Source organism: Puma concolor, chromosome B1 (assembly GCF_028749965.1).
Source record: "Puma concolor isolate L17-30 chromosome B1, mPumCon1.1.hap2, whole genome shotgun sequence".
Taxonomy (NCBI): Eukaryota; Metazoa; Chordata; class Mammalia; order Carnivora; family Felidae; genus Puma; species Puma concolor.
Window position 1 is genome coordinate 43911433 of NC_141670.1, and position 23820 is coordinate 43935252.

At 36.0% G+C, this 23820-nt stretch overlaps 1 protein-coding gene across 6 annotated transcripts in view; it reads right to left on the reverse strand.

The window, feature by feature from the left end:
- The window catches only part of ADAM32 (ADAM metallopeptidase domain 32), a 189561-nt gene that overhangs the window by 17240 nt on the left and 148501 nt on the right, over positions 1–23820 (reverse strand). For 3 of the 6 annotated variants that reach the window (XM_086703656.1, XM_086703655.1, XM_086703658.1), the window contains 3 exons: positions 10252–10351; positions 9513–9675; positions 1937–1969 (listed from right to left, as the gene is read on the reverse strand). The exons of 1 other annotated variant lie outside the window; for it this stretch is intronic. In XM_086703656.1, coding sequence (XP_086559782.1) covers positions 1937–1969; positions 9513–9675; positions 10252–10351 — 296 coding nt within the window. The remainder of the gene's footprint in view (positions 1–1936; positions 1970–9512; positions 9676–10251; positions 10352–23820) is intronic. 2 more of the 6 variants (XM_086703657.1, XR_015250077.1) reach the window with 2 other exon arrangements.

Below are 23820 nucleotides of genomic sequence, written 5' to 3' on the forward strand. Positions count from 1 at the left end.
GGGTTCAAGCCCCACATCAGACTCTACAGTGACAGTGCAGAGACTGCTTGGGATTCTCTCTCTCCCTCTCTCTGCCCATCCCCTGCTCTCTCTTTCTCTCTCTCTCTCAAAATAAATAAATAAACTTTAAAAAAAAGGTATTCTGCTGGTGGCAGAAAAGGAAGTAAGAGAGAGTCAAAGCCTAAGGAACAGTTCAACGCCCTTTTTCTTTGAAAATGAAGGGAGGTACATGAGAAATAATGCAGGCAGACTGTAGGAATAGGGAGGGACCCTTAGCAGACAGCAAGCAAGTAAATAGGTACCTCAGACCTACAGTTGCAAGAAATTAGATTCTGCTTACAACCTGAATGAGTTAGGAACATAGCCTGGCCTTCAGGCCTTACAGTCAGTCTTGTGAAAACCCAGCCAAATCCACCTGGATTTCTAACTTACAGAACCTTGACATAACAAATAAATATTGTCTTAAGTCACTAGGGTGTGGTAATATGTTATGCAGCAATAGAAATACAACAGATAAACTACAGATAAATTCCTATTAGCCATTAAGGAATAAATGAATAAACACACTAAGAGAAGATTTATCATCATCTTCTAGCAGTAAATGCCAGACTACAATGACATGTCTTTAAATAGTCAAGGCAAAATAACTCTCAAATTAAAAGTTCACACTTCATAGACTCTTATTCAAGAATGAAAATAAAGATAATTTCAGGTGGGTAAGATAAATAACCTACTACACAGAGACTCACTGATGGAAATTCTAAGAGATGTACTTAACCAAAAGGGAGATTGAACATAAAAAGATGGAGTGAAATTCAAAAAAGAATAGTGAGCAAATAAAGTGGTAAACATGTAGTGAAATCCTAGTATGTTTTGACTAAATACAACAATGACAATGATGACTTGTTTGCAGGAGGTTAAAATTCAGGAGTAACTAAATATCAAATAATAATAATGAGTGAATAAAAGATTATAGGGTTAAATGGGCTAAGATGTTCTTAGAAAACTGTAAATGCTCATTATAGCTGAAGTTAACATTTAATATCAAAACTTAAATAATAATACAATTCAATCATTAAATAATATCACTAAAAGAATAAAATTAGAACATGTAATGACTAAATTAATAGAAGGAAAGAAAAAACAATGAAAGTACAATTGATACAATAGAGTACAAGAAAGTAGAAAAATAAAATACTGGAAAAGTATGAAATATAGAACAAAAAATAATAAACTGGCAGAATTTAGTCTAAATACATCAGCAGACATGCAAGTATATACACATATTAAATTCAACTATTGAGAAACTCTTGAGATTATATATGTTTAAGCTCCACTGGCAGGTTGTTTTTAAGAAACCACCTTAAATAAAAGATTGAAAGCAAAAGAATTGAAAAATTGTATCATATAAATCTAACAAATAGAATGTTCACACAGCAATTATAAAACAGTGAGGGCTGAATTTATGGGTAAGAAACACTAATGGGGACAAAATACTAACAGCACAGTTAGGTCAATATAATTAGTTCTTCCCAATCCATAATTATTATAGATTTTACCTGAGCTCAGTCATGTACAATCTATGAAATGTCAGGTATCTGCTTGTTTATTTACCCAAGCAATACATGAATACAACACAAGTTGGGCTATTTCTAGGCACTATACAGCCTTTTTCTTTACTAATTATGTACATCCTATTTCTTACTAGAGTTGGCTATTTTAGTCCTTGTTTTCTCAGAGTAGGCTTCCAATAACATTTATTAAATGAATAATAGACTAATTTACTAGAAATTAAATTGCTATATATATTAGTAGCCTGGTTTTCAGTGCATTACTTTACTAACTGCAGCTGTTCAAACAGTATCTAAAAATTATGAATTGTTAATTCATTCTTAATTTACAACATATATTTTAAGATGCCTTTTAATTTACTTACCTGCTAGCATATGTGTGAGTGCTGCCTTCTAACCTGGATATTTAAAAAAATGGAAAATTGTGTCTCATGTTAGTCCTAAGAAAGTCTTGCCAACTACATGAATAAAAGTCAGACCATCTTATAAACAGTATTACCTCTCTTACAAGACTAGTTACCAATAAAGAAAATAATGTTCAAGGTCACTGAACAAAGATAGAAAAAAATAATACTCTTATTTACCCATATACCTCATCCACAAAGAGTGCAAATTTCAAATCCCACAGTGAGGAGACTATCAAATAGGCACAAATTGTTTTTTCCTTATTGCTTCTGAATACAGAATACAGATTTGACCCTAAATGCCTGATTCTGACCTTCATGCCCCAACCTTTAACTTTTATTCATTGATTTAAAAAAAATGCTACATTTGTGAATTAAAAAACAAAACAAAACAAAACAACCATACTGAGTTCTAGACAGTCTGGCAGAGTGAGGTGGCAGGGCAATTTCCTTCCCCTTTCCTTCCATTCCTCATAACAGAGGAATTGCTGAAAAAAATAACGCCAACATTTAACACATAACTGAGATTAACAACCAGAAAAGACTTCTCCCAGTGCTAATAAAAATGAAGAAACTGAGAGTTCAAACGGTAAACAGGAGCTAATACTGAATAATTTCAGGGGTATCTAAACCAGTAATAACACCTTTGGGGCTAGAGATTTAATAGCTCTTTCTTAGAAGGAGTTCAAGGCCTTTGCCTCATGGTGGGAAAACCATGAGTTCCTTAATTAAACCTGAGAGCCATGAAGAGCCATATCACCAATGAAACAGGAATAATAAAAATTCTGACTAGTGGACTTTGGAATGCTGGAGGGAAATGAGGATATGAAGATGGGGAAAAAATGTATCATTGAAAGAAGTAGGAATCCAAGCCTTTGAAAAGTATAATTTTAGGACCCCAGTTCACACTCCTACAAATTCTTGAACAATTACATGGCAATTATTTTAAATATTTTTGCTTGATAAAAGAAGCAAAAGTGAAACAATCCACATGTATTTTTCTTCAACACAAACATGCAGAATTCTCACAGGAAAACAAAAGACATTGAAGATCAAAGAGTCTAATTACAAACCACTGAGAGCTAGTGTGAACATCCACAGCAAAACAATGAATTCACACACCAAAAAACACAAACGATTAAAAAACTTTAATGTAATAATATTCAAAATCTCCATAGAGATCTTTGCAAGAATAGAATCCATAAATCCAGAACAGGACAGTGATGGCAGAAGAAATGGTAAAGTGAAATTAAAAAATCTAACACAATGTGAGATGTTGAGACAAATACAAAAGTACGGTTACAGACTGTAAAGGCATACTTCCAATTCTGACCAAAATGTAGTAACAGACTTGATTTATCCTCCTGCCTAAAATAACTTAAAATATGGACAAAATATATGAAACCGTGATTTTCAGACATTAAATATTAGGCAGCACAGGACAGTGATCTCTGATAGAGGGGAATAAAAAAGGTGAGACCTACTGATTGACCCTTCTTACTGCCTGGTGAGAGTTTTCAGCCTATAGCACATCCAGGGGGACCCAGACAAAGCCCAGAAATCTCCCTGAGTTGAGCTATTAGAATTGGGAGTCTTGGGAGGCCAAGGCAGCTAGAATTCACAGGGAAAACTCCAGAAAGGGAAAGAGCTGTACACAGAGAGCTCCTGAGATCTGTGGAAGATCCCTCTTGCGTCTTCTGCAAAGTACTGATTATTGAACACACATGAGGAAACTACCTAAGCCAGAGAAATATTATTTGAAATTGAGCAATCTTTTGTGTTCACATAGGAACAGGAAAAGCTTGTGTTCTCACCACCTGAGTTTCAAACTATTATGCTATGGAGAATTGGGTAGAGTTACTCAAAAGGGTATTGCCTCAGTAGTGGTGACTGTTTTGATCCCACTTAACAAAGCATTAAAAACAATGGTGTTAGACTAATTGGATATTCTTACACAGAAAACAACCACTTTATCCATACCTTTTAACCCATACAAAAGTTAATTCAAATCATATATAAGCCTAAATGCAAAACCTAAAACTATAAAACTTTAGAAGAAAATTTTTATGAATTTTGGTTAGGCAAATATTTCCTAGACACAAAACCAAAAACATGATATATAAAAGAAGAAATTGATACATTGGATTTCATCAAAATTTAAACTTTTTGTTCTTTGAAAGGATAAAAAAAAATAAGTCTTAGACTACTCCTAATCTACATATTTGCAAATCATATATATATAATGACTTATATCCAGAATATATACAGAACACTCAGAATGCAATCATAAGAAAACAACTCATTTAAGAATGACCACAAGATCTGAACAACTCAGGAATAAAAAAGATAAGCCAACCAAAAAATGGAGCCTTCCAGCTGGAACCACCATCTTCCATAGTTTTTCAAAATGACCAACACAAAGGGAAAGAGGAGTGGCACCAGCTATACATTCTTTGCGCCTTTTAGAAAACATGGAGTTGTTCTTTAGCCACACATGTGAATCTACAATTAATATATTTATAGACATCAAGGGAATGGGCACAGTTCAAAACAGAATGTCCCACAAATGTTAACATGGCAAAATTGAGTCTACAATGTACCTAGCATGCTATGATTAAGGGCAAAATTCATGCCAAGAGAATTAATGCACCCAATGAGCATATCAGGCACTCTAAAAGCCGAGAAAACCTCCTGAAACACGTGAAGGAAAATGGTCAGAGAAAGAAGGAAGCCAAAAAGAAACGTACTTGGGTTCCACTGAAGCACCAATCTGCTCCACCCAGAGGAGCACATTTTGTGAGAATCAACTGAAAGGAGCCTGAGCTGTTGGAACCCATTCCCTATGAAATCATGGCACAATAGGTACAAAAATAAATAAGTAAAAGACTTCTAAACTGTAAGTTAATTAATTAATTACTTAATTTTAAAATGGGCCAAAGATTTGCACACACACTTCTCCAAAAAAGTACATATAACAACAAAAAAACACATGAAACAACTGACAATTTCGTTAGTCATTAGAGAAATGTGAATTAAAATCACAATGAGATGCCACTACACACTATCAGAATTGTTAAAATTTTAAAAATAAATATATTACCATATCAAGTGTCAGCAAGAATGTGGAGGAACTAGAATTCTCACATTCTAGTGGCTGGAATATAAGATGGTACAACTGCTTTGAAAAACAACTCAGCACTTTCTTTAGAAGTCAAATATGTCTACCATATTGCCCTACCATTTTATTCTTGGGTATTAACCCAAGAAAGAGAAAGCACATATTCCCAGAGATTTGCATATAAATGTCCATAGTGGTTTTACTTATAATAAGCTAAAATATGGAAACAACCCAAACATATATCAACCAATGAATGGATAAACAAATTATGCTGTATTTGCACAACTGAATACCTACCAGCAATAAAAAAAGAAGTACTGACATACATCAGAACATGAATGAATTGCAAAATAATTACAGTGAGTAGAATAAACCAGACAAAAATAAAGAGCACACAATGTAGGATTCCATTTATATAAAATTCTAGAAAATGCATATTAAACTATACTGACAGAAAGCAGTTCAGCAGTAGTCTGAGGATAAAGGAGATGGAAGAGGCAGGAGTGGAGATTACCAAGGAACACAAGGAAGCTTTTGGGCATGACAGATATCTTCATAACCTTGATTGTGGTGATATTTCATGAGTTTCATGGGTGTTACTTTTCAAACTATCAAAACATACCAGATTATGCACTTAAAGCATAATGCAATTTACTGTATATCAATTATACCTCAACAAGTCTGTATATTTATAAAAAGAACAAGCACATAACAACATGGATGAATCTCAAATGCATTATCCTGACGAAAGAAGGCAGACTCAAAAGACTACATACTGTACAATTCCACTTATACAAAGTTCTGGAATAGGCAAAACTACAGCAAAAAAGATCTGTTAGTGAGAGGAGCAGGAGGTGGAGTTAAGGGAATTTGTGGGGTAATGGAATTGTTCTGCATTTTATTGCAGTCATGGTATGCATATGGATTTGTTACTATGTATTTGTTAAACTCAGAAAATCACACACACTAAGAATATTAATTTTACTATATGTAAAGCATAGCTCAGTTTTTAAAAGCCTCATTCTAGTGTCAAAAGGATAGAAAAAAATGGAGGAGGAAGTGGAGGAGAAGGTGATTAATGAAGAGAAGGAAAACAACCATCATCATCACCACCACCATGAATGTCAGAATAGAAAACCCTAAAATATAGGACTTGCAGAAAGATAAAAGAGAGAGGTAAGAGTCAATTATTGAAGAGATCATTGAGAATTTTCTAAAATTGAAGAAAAACTTTATAATTAAAGATTATGCTGAGTTCAGAGCTGGATAAATAAAAACAAATTCATCACAACAGGTAATAATTTAATAACATAAGACTTTGGACAGAAGAATACTTGGGAACCTAACTTAAAGAAGAAATACAGTTTAAGCATAAGGTAAAAATAAATTAAGTCGGCAACAGACATCAACAACAGTACATGCCAGAATTCAATGGCATATCACAAGAGGGCTTACAGAAATAATTGTTCGCCTAAAATTCTATACCGATACAGTGAAAATGAAATAAAGCCATTTTCAGGCATGTAAGTCAAACAGATTACCACACATAGACAATCACTCTTATAACTACTAAAATTTGTACTTGCTAAAAATAAAATCAAACCTTGCATGAAAAAAGCAGGATTCCAAAAAGAATGGTGATGATTGTGGTATCACAAATGATGTGATTAAATTTCATAATACTATACACACACACAAACACTCACTCAGAAATGTGTGCATGCAAATGCTGGTAAATATGAATAAGGTCTATAGTTTAATTAATAATACAGTACCAATACCAATTCCGTAGCTGTGAAAATGCACTATGTTAATGTAAGCTGTTATTGTTGCCAAAAACCAAATGAAGGATATAAGGAAACTTTTTATATTTCTTAAACTATTTCAAAACAAAAAGTTTAAAATAAAAGAATAGTAAGCAAAGACTTGAGAAATATAATAGGAAATCCTATTAAGTACTGACTAAATATAACAACAACAACAACAACAACAACAACAACAACAACGAAATAACGCTTATTTGGAGAAAGGTGAAAAGCCAAATTACAAACAGACTGAAGAAGAGAGGTTAGTGTTAAAGGGCTGAGATCCTTGTGTTATTGAGAGGACTACAAATGATTAAATTTACACATTTTATAACATTATCTATAAATACTAAAATTTAAAGAAAATCATATAAAAATAAAAACATTAAAATTTACCAAGTAATAGAAGAAAAGAAGAGAACAGGAAAAACACAATAAAGAAAACTGATTTGAGGGAAAGGAAAAAAACATGCAAAAAAAGACGGTAAATAAGAAAAAATAAAATGGTTAATTTCAGTCTAAATTATATGCCATCATATATGAAGCATATAAGCATAACAAACTCCACTGGTGTCTTCCGTATAAAGGCCGTTTACAAGATACCTACTAAAAACACAGAAAGATTGAGAATAAAGGATGAGAAAAGACATACTAGGTAAGCCTAAATATCAAAGATCATGTCGGCATAGCAATATAAGACAGTGAGAATAGAATTTAAGATAAAATTATTAATGATAAAAATATAATATGCCAAGAAATCACAACTAAACTGAGCATTATGCATTTAGTCACTTCCTCAGAATATATAAAGCAGAAGTGTCAACAATCAGAAGGAAAGCCATGAAATATTGAAAAATTTTATGGGGAAGGGGGGGAATGCCAACACGTGAAAAAATGATTTGAAACAACATAATTAAAAAGTTTGTTTTCAAAATTAAAACAACAAACATGTCACAATAATTGAAGCATACATACAATCATACAAAAATTGACTTTCATTCTGGTTCCAAAATTTAAGAATAAATCATAGAAACAAGTCTCCCAAAAAGGTAATGAAATTGGAAAATATTTTTTTCAGCAATATAAATCAATCTATAATTGGAAGCTAAAGACTACAATTTATTCATAATTTAAACAAGAAATCATACTACAAGTTTCTAACTTTTTGAACTCAATGTCAACTGTACATTAAAAACTGAATATGTCTCCCTCTCTCTCTGCCTCTATCCCATTCACACTGCCTCTCTCTCTCTCTCTCTCTCTCTCTCTCTCTCTCTCTCAAAAATAAAACTTAAAAACTGAAGAGTGTACATGAAATCATATAAAGGGGAAAGTTTTAGTTTTAAAAGTATATGTTGGAAATAAAAAAATGTTGAAAATTAGTTTTTAAGAAAAGCATTAGACTCAAGAAAGCTAAAATTAAAATAGAGCAAAGATAAACAGAGTAGAAAGGAGGAAAAGAACAAAACTTAAGGATAGTAAACACTAAGGAAATATAGAGATCTCAACAAAACCAAAAGTTGTATTTTTCAAATTATCAATAAAGTAGAAAAACCTCTGAGAAAACTGCTCATGAAAAATAAAAAGGGAAAAAGAAACACATAAGCAAAATCAGAAGAGGAAACAAATCTATAAAGTGTAAATATTTAAAATTATATATAATTCCAAATAATGAAGTATTAATATATAATTCCAGATATGGCACATGGATACAGCCATATGTAAGCAAAAATATTTAATACCTATCAACTTTCAGTGTAGAGGCTGTTCTCTGCAGAGAGGGAGATAATACTAGTAGGGGATTTCAGCCGTAAATGCAATAGTTTATCTCATAAAAGAAACAAGAAAAATATTAACATTTGTTTATTTCCACTGGTGGGCAAATGAGTATGTCACCATGTTCTCTGATTTTGTGTTTGAATTACTTTTTTAAAAAAAATTAAAATATGCTACAGGCTAAATTATAAACTTGCTGAATACCTTACCCAGAGAATATTTTTAAAGTTATTTCTTAGATGAAACAGCAACAAAACCTGAAATATGTCATCTGTGATAAGGACTAGAAGGGTGCCTGGGTGGCTCAGTCAGTTAAGCCTCCCACTTTGGCTCAGGTCATGATCTCATGGTCTGTGAGTCCAAGCCCTCCATCAGGCTCTCTGCTGTCAGCGCAGAACCCACTTTGGATTCTCTATCTCCCTCTTCCTCTGCCGTGCACTCCCTCTCTCGCTCTCAAAAATAAGTGAACATTAAAGAAAAAGGACTAGAAATCTGCATTTCTAATAAATATTTCTGGTGCTTCTCCTGTAGGTAACACAGATCACAATTTGAGAACCACTCAAGTATTTGAAAGCAATACATAGGGATACATTTGAGTTTTTCCTCTGTTAATTTCCAAGGCAATGACTTTGGCAAATTATTTAAACTACACTCCCAAATTTTTGCATCTTTAAAGTGGGGATATTCAAAACGATCTCACACAATTGAATGAGATATTTATGTAGTACTCAAAATCCCTGCAAGATGTAAAGTATAGTTGCTGCTCATGATACTGCCTTATATATGGCTAGAGTCAAATGGTACTAAAGTTTAACTTCAGAACACAAATTCAATTTACTCGCTACTCAAGGATTCCTCTTCCTTGGTGAACCACTTTTTTGAACTCTTCCATGAAACAATAGCTATTATGGTTGCTATGATGAGAATAGGCAAAGCAATGTAGAAACCTAGAAGCCACCGGTTCTTTTCAGCCTTCCTAAAAGCTCTTTCCATGATTAAACCTAAAATAGAAATACATTAAAAATCAGAGCCAAAAAATTAAACCATCTACTTTTATTTTCAAGTTGCAGCAAACCAATTTTTGTTGTTATTCAAGAAACATGGAAAAATAATAATATAATTATATAATACTTAGAACTGTCTCTACAACCTCTCATTCTAAAACATTATAAAACAAGTTCCAGGAAATTCCAACGTATTCTACATCATACAGCAGCTGTAGCAAAATCTCACTATAGCACTCTAAGTTGGACCAAAAACTTCAACAATATATAAAGTGGGATCATGTAATTGCAAGGTTATCCAACAAATTTACAATATAGTCTAAAGGAAAAGTCAATGACATCAGTAAATAAAAATTTTAAAAGATACTGTCAGTTTCAATCATGATATTGAGAGTTAATATTGGAAGAGCAAGATTAAGAAGATATATTTGGTTTTCATTTCTTGAAAATAAGCCTATTTACCTTTTAATTGCAAATATTGACCTCTAGGTGATAGAAATCTAACTTTGTTTTTGTGAAGATAAGCACTTTGATAATTTATTAACTGAATACGTAAAGATATTAGATACTTGCCCTGTTTCTCAGGCAAACTAGAAGCTTCTCTGCCACGCGTTTCACAAAATGGAGGCCGGTAGCCTTCAAAACAATGGCACGTTTTATTGGAAGTGCACACCTAGGATCATTTTAAAAAACTCGAATGATCATTTAAAACTATTTTCTCGTGAAAAGTAAAATTATCAGATGGATCATCAAGCTTACTTTTGCATTTTGATCTAGTGTAATTTTATTTATTTACAGAGATAATCCTACAAATCAAATAGTTTGGTTTCTAATGCACACACAAACACACCCACAAATAGTTGGGTTTTTTTAAGCTACAGAGGCTGACAGTATTTGCATTGAGAAAAATTTTAATATTTCAAATATTCACCTGAAAACTTAGTTTTCAATTTCAGAAACACACCCTCAAATTCTAATGAAAATAAGACCTTTCTAGTGGTGTCCTGGAGCCACGTAGTATCGCTCCAGAGCTGAATGTGCACATCTCTTCCTATCTCCAAGTTCAGTGACATGCCATAGCTTGAAGTATTTGCAGTTGCAAATGAGCACCTTCCCAACTGCCCTACTCCAGGATTGGGTTGTGTTTTGTTTGCTTGATTTTTAATCCAAGGGATTTTGTACTTCAAGAGGCCATCAGATACTTAGGTTAGGAACTGATGGTTTCTTAAATAAATAAATAAATAAATAAATAAATAAATAAATAAATAGTAAACACCTTTATGGTACTTACTAGGTGTGTGTCTCTATTGTGAACACTTTCTATAGATTTATTTATTAAATCCTCACAACAGCCCTGTGAGGTTGGGACTATTATTATTCCCACTTTATAGACGAAGACCCTGAGGCATAGATATTTAACTTGTCAAAGTCAAATGGCTAGTAAGTGATGGAACAAGGATTTAAACTTATGAGATCTGGTTTCAGAGACCTTGCCCTTGCCCATTTGCTATGTTACCTCTCAAAATAATATAAAACATCTCTCAGTTTCTAAGATCTCAGTTTAACAACTTGGATCTAATCCCATGGCTTAAATGTATATGGGGGGGAAGTGTTGTGTTGAGGGTATCCATTACCCCAGCATTTGTCACACCACCTTTAAGCTGTTTGAGTTTGTGTGTATGTGTGTTCGTGTATTTTTATGCTGAAATACTTCACAGAAGTGAACTTGTCCTTCTTAGGAGATACATGTTGTCAGTTTGTCCTAATATTGTATTGTTATTTTTGGATCACTTGGTTAAGTTGCTGTCTTCCAGGTTTTTCCACATGCTTCCATTTGTAATTAATAAGTAATTTGTGAGGAGATTGTTGTTAGATTATGTAAGTATCTGGGTCCTCATAAAACTTTCACCCACTAGTTTGAGCATCCATTCATAACTATTTTACTCCATTATTCCTTCTATATTGATTACACTATAAGGAAGAATTTTCTTTTATCTCCATTTATTTATTCAGTTATTGCTATCAATAATATATAATTGATCTGGTCAGATGATCAATAACAAGAATGCCAACACCACTCAATGGGAAGTCTTATCAACAGATGAGGCTGGAAGAACTGGATATCCAATGCAAAAGAATGAAATTAGACCTTTATGTACAAAAATTAACTCAAAATGGATTAAAGGCCTAACTATAAGACCTAAGACTATAAAACTCCTAGAAGCAAACACAGTGAAAAAGCTTCATGACACCGGACATCACAATCATTTCTTGGACTAAAAGCACACACAACAAAAATAAAAATTGATAAATGGGTCTACAACAAACTTAAAAACTTTTGTGCATCAAAGGACACAATCAACAGTGAAAAGGTAATCTACAGAACAGGAGAAAAGATTTGTAAGTCATATATCTGATAACAAATTAACATCAGGAATATGCAACAAACTTACACAATTCAACAATAATTTTAAAAATTGGATAATTTAAATGGGCAAAGGACTTGAATAGAAATTTCTGCAAATATGATATACAAATGGCCAATAAGAATATAAATAGATGCTCAACATCACTAGTCATAAGAGAAATGCAAATGAAAATCACAATGATACCAAACTACATCCATCAGGATTACTACTTAAAAAAAAAATCACAAACAACAAGTGTTGGTGAAGATGTGTTGGAATCCTTGAACACTGTTGACAGGATTGTAAAACTGTAAAAATGAAAAACAGTATTGGAAGTTGTTTTTAAAAAAAAGAGAGAGAGAATGACAATATGATCCAGTAGTCCCACTTCTGAGTACATATTTAAAAGAACTAAAAGCAGAGTGTCAACGTGAAATTTTCACACCTATGATCCCAGAAGTATTATTCACAAGAGCCAAGAGGTGTAAACAACCCAAATGTCCATCAACAGATTACTACATTAACAAAATGTGGTACATACATACAAGGGAATATTATTCAGTGTTAAAAAGGAAGGCAATTCCATCACATGCTACAACATGGATGAACATTGAGGAAATTGTGGTTAATTGAAATGAGCCATAAATGAAAGACAAATACTGTATTACTCCACTTATGTGAGGTATCTAAAGTAGTCAAATTCATCAAAACAGAAACTAGAATGGGGGTTTGCAGGGCTGTTGGAATAAGAGAAAAAAGTTATCACTTAATTGTTTGCAATATTGTGATTTGTAAGAAATATGTATTTGGTCATTCAGATGATCAAAACCTATTTCTCTAATGTATTTGGTCTTCACCCACAATTCCTGGCTTACAGCTCCCAAAACCCTTAGAATTACCTGTGTTGAGAGAGAGATAAAGGTGTCTTTTGTTATATGAAATAAGTGAGTTTTGAAGTCACCTAAGAATGGGAGCTGGTTGCCAGTGGAATCCATGTGATTCCAGGTGCCTGTGCCAATCTTCAGGGAGAAAAGAGGGCTAGAGGTTGAATCAATCACAATGGCTGATGATTTAATCAGTTGTGCCTATGTAATGAATCCTTCACAAAAAAAGAAAAAGAAAAAAAAGGATAGGTTTCAAAGAGCTTCTGGGCTGGTAAACATGTAGAGATTTGAGGACAGTGTGCATCCAGAGAGTGGCATGGAAGCTCTGCACCCTTTCCCTATATCTTGCCCTATTCATCTCCTCCACCTGGTTGTACCTGAGTTATATCCTTTTATAATAAAAAAGTAATCTGGTAAGCAAAATGCTTCTCCAAGTTCTGTGAGCCACTCTACCAAATTAATTGAGGGAATTTTGGGAACCTCTGATTTATAGCCAATCAGGCTGGGGGCCGAGATGGCAGAGCAGCAGGGAACTTTTTTTGCCTCTCTCATCCTTGAACTGCAGCTAGATCAGCGCCAAACCATCTTGCATACCTAGAAAACTGATTTGAGGATTAACACAACAGTCTGCACAACTTGAACCACAGAACTCAGCAGGTATGCAGCGTGGAGACGTAAAATAGGGGAGAGAGAAGCCATGGAGGGTAAGGAGCTATTTTTGCTTGTGGAGAGAAGATGGAGACAGGGGGGAGAGTACAGGAAAAGCACTACCCCTGAAAGCAGCTGGAGAGAAACAGAAAGAATGTACTGAACAAAAAAGGGAGAAAGGAAAAAGGGAAAGGAGAAAGGAGAGGGTTTAAATTCCATTAAGACACTATAAACAGGGAGTGCAGAGTCCGAAACTCTGCACCTTGATACCTGGCAGAGCTCTGATGGGAAGGGTGAATCCCCAGGAGCAGACAGTGAGGTCTGAGGGGTCCTCAGGCCACAAGGGGAGTGGCAGTACCCCTACTGAGAGGACATCTGGTAGAGGCTGTGTGGCCTCCCTACAAGGCAAAGTTCCCAGCAGACCCCAGAGAACAGCCACATTTGCTTGTGTTGGAACAAGGACATTAAGGGTAAAGCCTGGCACCAGATAGCTGTTGTGATTCACCACAACCTCTGAAATGCTGCTGCTATATAATTGCACAAACTTTTTCTGGGGCAGGCAGACACCTGGTCACAGTCTCTGGGCTATGCAGCAGCACAGTCATGTACACGTACCAGATGGTGGGCCAGCACCTGGCCATTGCTTGGTGAGACTCTCCCAGAGAGGTTCTGAGCGGGTCAAAGCCACAGGGCCCTCACAAGTAAGGGATTTGGAAACACAGCCCCATGTGAGATAAAACTCAGGAGGGAGGTGCCTCCTGGCAGATTGACCGCTTGGTCACAGACAGCATAGAGGCAGGGAGTGGATGAAAGCAGGAGACAAAGGAGGGGTGCTTGATTGCCAGTGGGTGAGAGCACAGAGTTCTGATACTAGAGACTAGGTAGCTGGGTGACGCCATTTTTAACCCCTCCCGTGCATGCGCATACATGCCTACGTGCACCACAACAATCCACCCCAATAAACTAAGCAGCACCATCTAGTGGAGAAGGAAGCCGCTACACCAAGCCCTGCCCAAATGGGTCAACTGCACTCTAGAGGAACACCACACATCTCTCAGCCTGCTTAGTTTATGGACTATAAACTGCTTCATAGTTTGGCTTCTAGGGAAAATTGGATGTAATTTCAATCATATTTCATTCTGTTTGCTGGTACATCTATTCAATTTTTTTTTCTTTTTCTTTGCTTATTCTTTGTGGGAGATGCAAGAAAGAAGCATCAAAGGAAAAGACTTCAAAAGGGAAGGGCTGGAGAAGGTGCAAGGCCTTAGGATATGTTTACATAGCTGACCGAGGCTGTGGCTGGTAAGGAATGCCTAGAGCCATTAACATTGTCCAGGGCCAGATCCTCCTTCACACCTGACCCTTCCTAGTGTTATAGAAACCAATTAACTCAAAATTCAACCTTAAAAAGCTAAACCATTAGATTGATTAACACACTTGCTTAGCTGACTTTATGCACGTAGTCTTTAGCTGCAAAAAAAGAAGCTGCATTCTGGAGTTGGGGCCTCATTCCGACTTGAGTATGAGAACCTTCGCTTAACTGCAATTTGTTTGCAGACTCATCTTTTGCAACTCCAGCCATACTCCCTGCAACAATTCTTGAATACAGAAAGAGAAAAAATTTTATTTTTATTTTGTTTTTATAAAAAATATTTTAATTTTTTTCTAGTATATTTTTTACTTTTGTAAATTTTAAATCCTATTTACTTTCATCATTTCATTTTGTTCTATTTTACTGCATTCATTTTTTTAAATTTTCAAACATTTTCCTTTTTCTTTCCCTTTTTTCTCTATTCTGTCAAGCTTCTTTCAACAACCAGACCAAAACATACCTAGGAGCTCACATCCTTCCTTTGCTTTTTTGTGTTGTTTTTATTTTTTTAGTTTTAATTTATTTTTTATTTTATTAATTCTTTTTCTTTCTTCAAAATGACAAAATGAAGGAATTCACCCCAAAAGAAAGAATAGGAACAAATGACAGCCAGGGACTTAATCAACACAGATACAAACAAGATGCCTGAATCAGAATGTAGAATCACAATAAGAATACTAGCTGGGGTTGAAAATAGAATAGAATCCCTTTCTGTGGAGGTAAAAGAAGTAAAAGCTAGTCAGGATGAAATTAAAAATGTTGTAACTGAGCTTAAATAGATAACACGGCGGCAAGGATGGGTAAAGCAGAGCAGCGAATCAGCAATATAGACGACAAACTTATGGAGAATAATGAAGTAGAAAAAAGAGGGAATACTGGTTCATGGGTTTTTTTTCAATCTTTTTAAATCTTCTTCCTTCAATTTAAATAGTTTCTATTGGTTTATCTTTAAATTTACTGATATCTTCTATTGTGTCTGTTGAGCAGTTAATCCCATTGATGGAATTTTTCATTTCAGTTATATTTTCCCATCTCTAGAAATTATATCTCCCATTCTCTTATTATGTTAATATTTTTTAACTCCATGAGAATATTCATAGTCCATGGGGGAGGGGAAGAAAAAAAAAAAGAGGTTAGAGAGGGAGGGAGCCAAAACATAAGAGACCCTTAAAAACTGAGAACAAACTGAGGGTTGATGGGGGATGGGAGGGAGGGGGGGTGAGTGATGGGTATTGAGGAGGGCACCTTTTGGGATGAGCACTGGGTGTTGTATGGAAACCAATTTGACAATAAATTTCATATTAAAAAAAAAGTTCCTATCAGGTAATTATATCATTTTAAACATTTCAGGGTACATTTTTATTGACTAATTTTTTTCTCCTTATAGGTTACATAATTCTCCTTCTTGGCATATTTCCTTATTTTTAAGATTTTTATGCAGGATATTATTGATATTATAGAATATATAGATTTTATAGTTTCCCTTTATTTTTTTTTTCAACGTTTATTTATTTTTGGGACAGAGTGAGACAGAGCATGAATGGGGGAGGGGCAGAGAGAGAGGGGGACACAGAATCGGAAACAGGCTCCAGGCTCTGAGCCATCAGCCCAGAGCCTGACGCGGGGCTCGAACTCACGGACCGCGAGATCGTGACCTGGCTGAAGTCGGACGTTTAACCGGCTGCGCCACCTAGGCGCCCCTATAGTTTCCCTTTAAAGATTGCTATACTTTGTGCTGGGAGACAGTTAAATTACCTGCAAAGCAGTTTGATAAGGATTATCTTTAAGTTTTGATAGGGCAGATTTAGAATATCCTTTTCTCTAGGGCTAACTTACTGCTACTGTTGCTAGTAAAACAACGACTTTTCTGAGGTCTCCAGTGACTGTTCCAAGTTTTCTATAGTTTAGTAAGTTATATAAACAGAAATGAATGTGCAAATATTATTAACTTCCCTACACATTAAATGTAATAGGGAAAGATCCCCATAAGCCATACAGAGAAAGACAGATACCATATGGTTTCACTCTTATGTGGATCCTGAGAAACTTAACAGGAACCCATGGGGGAGGGGAAGGAAAAAAAAAGAGGCTAGAGTGGAAGACAGCCAAAGCATAAGAGCCTCCTAAAAACTGAGAACAAACTGAGGGTTGATGGGGGGTGGGAGGGAGGGGAGGGTGGGTGATGGGTATTGAGGAGGGCACCTTTTGGGATGAGCACTGGGTGTTGTATGGAAACCAATTTGACAATAAACTTCATATATTGAAAAAAAATAGGGAAAGATCCCTAATCACACTAAAAACAAACAATGGAATATGAAGAAATAATTTTAACAAAGTATATTCAACATCACATGAAGAAAACCACAAAACTTTCCCAATATTATAACAAAGATTTGAATAAATAATCCAAGAGAGAATAGTTAGAAAACTTGACATATCTAATATTAATTTGTAATTGTTTTTTATCAATTGCTATAAAACATAAAATAGTATTATACTATTGTGAGAATAGTCAGGTCAATAAATAAGACAGCCATTATACATATCAGACAAATGATAATATACATAGCACCACATCTTAGACACCACATGGAAATTAGAAGCTTAGTGGGCAAAAGGTAGGAATAGTTTTCTCTCTTTCTTTTTTTGTATTAAAATATATCTATCAGGAGCACCTGGTGGCTCAGTTGGTTAAGCATCCAACTCCTGATTTTGGCTGTCATGATCTCACAATTTGTGAGATTGAGCCCAATGTCGGGCTTTGAGTTGAGAGCATGGAGCCTGCTTGGGATTCTCTCTTACCCTCTCACACCCCCTAAAATAAATAAATAAACATTAAAATATATCTATCAAGATGAGGTTACAATTATAATTCTCTTATTGTTTTTTTAAATGAGAGGGTTTTTTTAAGCTTACTTATTTTGAGAGAGAAGAGGGAGAAAGTGGGGGAGAAGCAGAAAGAGAGGGAGAGAACCCCAAGCAGGCTCCACACTGTCAGCATGGAGCCCAACATAGGGCTGGAAATCACGAACCATGAGATCATGACCTGAACTCAAATCAAGAGCTGGATGCTTAACCAACTGAGCCACCTAGGTATTCTGAGGCTATAATTCTTTTATATGACAACCATAACACCAAACCAAATATTTCAACTATACAAACACAATACACATACAACATATTTTAGGTTTCTATTCTTTAAAATAGTATTTGAAAAAATTTTTTAGAATAAATTGAACTTAGCACTGGATGTATAAATAAGGTTTTTTAAGATTCATCAGTATCAAGAGTCAGTCAACATGGCAGAGAAGTAGGGGGACCCAAAGTTCCCTCATCCCTCAAGCACAGCAGTATTGAGGCCAGAAGACTGGAAATTCCAGGAATCCGGGCAATGGAGTGACAGAAACATCTCTAGGGGCCCACAGGGACAACTTGGTGGACCATAGGTGGATGATTGCAAACCAGGAGAGAGAAAAAGGGCAGTGTAGGCATGGAGGGGAGGGATCCCCTTCTGTGGAGAGACAAAAGTAATAGAAAGAGAGGTTGTGGAAGTGTAGGATTGTATTTGGACAAGAGGAAAACCACAAACCAAGGAATGGAAAAAACAGAGAAAGAACCAATTTCTAACTGTGAGGCTTTCTCCGCCCTACTCAAGCACCTGGGGAGGAGGGGAACCAGCCTTGGGTTCCATAGCTAGCTCCCAGGTGCAAGGGAGAGAGCAATCCTCTCCCTTGAGTGCTGTGGGAAGAAGGCAAACAGCCACTCAAAAGACAAAAGACCCTGCAGGCCCCTGCCACACAGAGGACTTTTGTAACAGTACCCAGAGTGACAGTACGCTGGAACTGGGACACATGGAGTGGGATCCTTTAAGACACAGGGGTTTGAATCCCAGCCGAGTGCCAGGGAAGTGCAGGAAATGGTGGAGCGGACATAGTGGCACACTTGCGCCCAGTCAGCACTGTGAGGAACTAGAGGCCATTAGTCAGTGGGCTGGGAAGAGTGGCACTTCTCTGGAACCAGGGTGCATGGAGTGGGATCCTTTCAGACATCGAGGTTTGACTCCCAGTCAAGCACCTAGGAAGTTCAGGAGACTGTGGAGTGGAACAAAACCAGCCTGCTCCTGCCCATGTGGCACTGTGAGGATGATCTGAACAGATTGGTTTGGGACCCCTGGTCCAGGGAGGAGAGACTGGGGTGTCACCATTTTTCTCCCCATCACCAACAAAGCAGGGTTTCAGGGAACAGACAGTGGGCGCACAGTGGAGGCAGGACCTGCCTACACCAAACCATGCCTCTCTGTTCCTGGTAACTATGTATCTAACAGAGCAGGATTGACACTGACCAAACCAGACAGTCCCTCCTCCAGACCAGCGCAGGCACTGGTTCCAAGGCACCATCAAATATCAAGTATCGAGTGGTTTTACATTCTCTGATTTGGTTCTTGGTCAATTCTTATTTGTGTGTGTGCGCACGCGTGTGTGTGTGTGTGTGTGTGTGTGTGTGTGTGTGTGTGTGTTCTTCCTTTTATTCCTCTTATTTCTTCCATTCTCTGATTGTTCTGGTTGTTGGTTTGTTTAAGCAGACATTTTGAATCTATTCCTTTTATACCTCTTCTGTATCTCCTTATTTATGTTCCTCTTTCTCTCTATGGACTAAGCCCTATAGTTTCTCTGATTCTCTGCCTGGTCAATTTTTTGTTTGTTTTCCTTTACCCCACCTCAGTAATTTCTCTCTTTCTATGGGACAAGGCCTCTTCCACCACCACCACCCTTTTTAAAAAAATTTTTTCCAGGGATACTTCAACAAATCAAAGCACATGTGGTGGAAGGACCAAACCACCACTACAAGTAGGGAGATAAAGCAGCCAGAGTCTCAACAACAGACAGCATGAAACACACTCCAAAAATACCTCCTGAAGGGCCAGACCCTGGACAGCATTATGACCCCTTTTTAATATAGTAGTGCTTTCAGGAGCAGGACTCATAGCAAACTATTAAAACACAAAAGGGACAGAAAACTAGTTAATATTATGAAACAGAAGAATTCTCCTCAAAAGAAATTCCAGGAAGAAGTGACAGCTAGAGAATTGCTCAAAACAGATATAAACAATATAACTGAGCAAAAATTTAGAATAATAGTCATAAGATTAATTGCTGGGCTTGAAAAAGCATAGAAGACAGCAGAGAATCTATTACTGCAGAGATCAAGGAACTAAGAAATAGTCATGACAAATTAAGAAATGCTGTGAATGAGGTACAAAATAAACTAGATGCAGTGATAGCAAGGATAGAGGAGGGAGACGGGAGATTAAGTGAAATACAAGATAAAATTATGGAAAATGATGAAGCTGAGAAAAAGATAAGAAAATACTAGACCATGAGGGGAGAATTGGAGAATTAAGTGATTCAATGAAACATAATATCTGTATAATAGGAGCTCCAGAAGAAGAAAAGAGAGAGAGAGAGGGGCAGAAGGTTTACCGGAAGAAATTATAGCTGAGAACTTCCTTAATCTGGGAAAGAAAATGGACATCCAAATCCAGAAGGCACAGAAAACGCCCTTCCGATTTAACAAGAATAGATCTTCTCCATGGAATATCATAGTGAAACCAGCAAATTACAAAGATAAAGAGAGAATTCTGAAAGCAGCTAGGGACAAATGGGCCTTAACTTACAAGGGTAGACACATCAGGGTACTAGCAGACCTATCCACAGAAACTTGGCAGGCCAGAAGGGAGTGGCAGGAAATATTCAATGTGCTGAATAGGAAAAACATGCATCCAAGAATCCTTTATCCAGAAAGGCTGTCATTCAGAATAGAAGGAGAAATAAAGACTTTCCCAGACAAACAAAAACTGAAGGAGTTCATGACCACTAAACCAGCCCTGCAAGAGATCCTAAGGGGGGCTTTGTGAGTAGAATGCTGCACAGACTACAAAGGACCAGAGATATCACTACAAGCATGAAACTGAAACATAACACAATGACACCAAATCCATATCTTTCAATAATAACACTGAATGTAAACAGACTAAATGCTCCAATCAAAAGACATATGTTATCAGAATAGATTTAAAAACAAGATCCATTTATGCTGTCTACAAGAGACCCATTTTAGACCTGAGGACACTTTTTGATTGAAAGTGAGGATGGAAACCATCTATCATGCTACTGGAAGTCAAAAGAAAGCTGGAGTAGCCATACTAATATCAGACAAACTAGATTTTAAACTAAAGGCTGTAACAAAAGATGAAGAAGGGCATTATATCATAATTACAGGGTCTATCCATCAAGAAGAGCTAACAATTGTAAATGTTTATACTCCCAACTTGAAAGAACCCAAATACATAAATCAATTAATCACAAACATAAGCAATCTTATTGATAGGAATGCCGTAATTGCAGGTGACTTTAATACTCCACTTACAGAAATGGAAAGATCATCTGGGAAAAAAATCAATAAAGAAACAATGGCCTTGAATGATACACTGGACCAGATGGACTTGACAGATATATTCAGAATCTTTCATCCAAAAGCAGCAGAATACACATTCTTTTCACATGCACATGGAACATTCTCCAAAACAGAATCATGTACTTGGTCACAAAACAGCCCTCAATAAATATAAAAGAGATAAGATCATATGTTGTTCTGATCACAATGTCATGAAACTTGAAATCAATAAGAGAAAATTTGGAAAGCCTCCAAATGCATGGAGGTTAAAGAACATCCTACTAAAGAAAGAATGACTCAACCAGGCAATTAAAGAAGAAATTAAAAAATATATGGAAGCAAATGAAAATGAAAACAGGACAGTCCAAACCCTTTGGGATGCAGGAAAGGCAGTCCTAAGAGGAAAGTACACTGTAGTCCAGGCCTATCTCAAGAAACAAGAAAAATCCCCAATACAAAATCTAACAGGACACCTAAAGGAACTAGAAGAACAGCAAAGAAACCTCAAAGCCAGCAGAAGAAGAGAAATAATAAATATTAGAGCAGAAATAAACAATATAAAATCCCCAAAAAATAGAATATATCAATGAATCTTAGAGCTGGTTTTTGAAAAAATAAAATTGATAAACCCCTAGCCAGACTCCTCAAAAAGAGAGAGGACCCAAATAGATAAAATCATGAATGAAAGAGGACAGATCACAACCAACATCAGAAATACAAACAATTATCATAGAATACTATAAAAGTTATATTCCAACAAACTGGACAACATGGAGGAAATGGACAAATTCCTAGACACCCACACACTAACAAAACTCAGAGGGGAAGAAACAGAAAATTTGAACAGGCCCATAACCAACAAAGAAATTGAATCAGTTATCAAAAATCTCCCAGCAAATAAGACTCCTGGGCCAGATGGCTTCCCAGGGGAATTCTACCAGACATTTAAAGCAGAGTTAATACCTATCCTTGACAGCTTGAGAGCTGTCCCAAAAAGTAGAAATGGAAGGAAAGCTTCCAGACTCATTCTATCAAGCCAGCATCACCTTGATTCCCAAACCAGACAGAGAACCCCCTAAAAAGGAGAATTACAGGCCAATATTCCCGATGAACATGGATGCAAAAATTCTCAACAAGACACTAACAAATTGAATTCAACAGTATATCCAAAGAATTATTCAACACAATAAAGTGGGATTCATTCCTGGTATACAGGGCTGGTTCAATATTCACAAATCAATCAGTGTGATACATCACATTAAGAGAAGAAAGGAGAAGAACCATATGATCCTGTCAATAGATGCAGAAAAAGCATTTGACAAAATATAGCATCCTTTCTTAATAAAAATCCTCAAGAAGCTGTGATAGGAGGAACATACCTTAACATCATAAAAGCCAAATATGAAAAGTCCACAGCTAATATCATCCTCAAGGGAGAAAAACTGAGAGCTTACCCCCTGAGATCAGGAATCAGCAGGAATGTCCACTCTCACCACTGTTGTTTAATATAGTGTTGGAAGTCCTAGCCTCTACAATCAGACAACAAAATGAAATAAAAGGCATCCAAATTGGCAAAGAAGCCAAACTTTCACTTTTCACAGACGACATGATACTCTACATGGAAATCCCGAAAGATTCCACCAAGAAGCTGCTAGAACTGATACATGACTTCAGCAAAGTCGCAGGACACAAAATCAATGTACACACCATACATGTAAATAGCATTTATGTACACCAATAATCTAGCAACAGAAGAGAAATCAAGAAATTGATACCATTTATAACTGCACCAAGAAGCATAAAATGCCTTGGAATAAACCTAACCAAAGTTGTAAAAGATTTGTATGCTGAAGACTATGGAAAACTTATAAAGGAAATTGAAGAATACACAAAGAAATGGAAAAACATTCCATACTCATGGACTGGAAAAACAAATATTGTTAAAATGTCAATACTACCCAAAGCAATTTACACATTCAATTCAATCCCAGTCAAAATTGCACCAGCATTCTTCTCAAAGCTAGAGCAAACAATCCTAAAATTTGCATGGAACCACAAAATACCCTGAATAGCCAAACTGGGATCTCATCAAGATAAAAAACTTCTGCACAGTGAAGGAAACAATCAGCAAAACTAAAAAGCAACCAATGGAATGGGAGAAGATATGTGCAAATGACATATCAGATAAAGGGTTAGTATCCAAAATCTATAAAGAACTTATCAAACTCAACACCCAAAAACCAAATAATCTAGTGAATAAATGGGCAAAAGACACTAATAGGCACTTTTCCAAAGAAGGCATCCAGTTGGCAAACAGACACATGAAAAGATGCTCAGCATCACTCATCGGCAAGGAAATACAAACCAAAACCGCAAT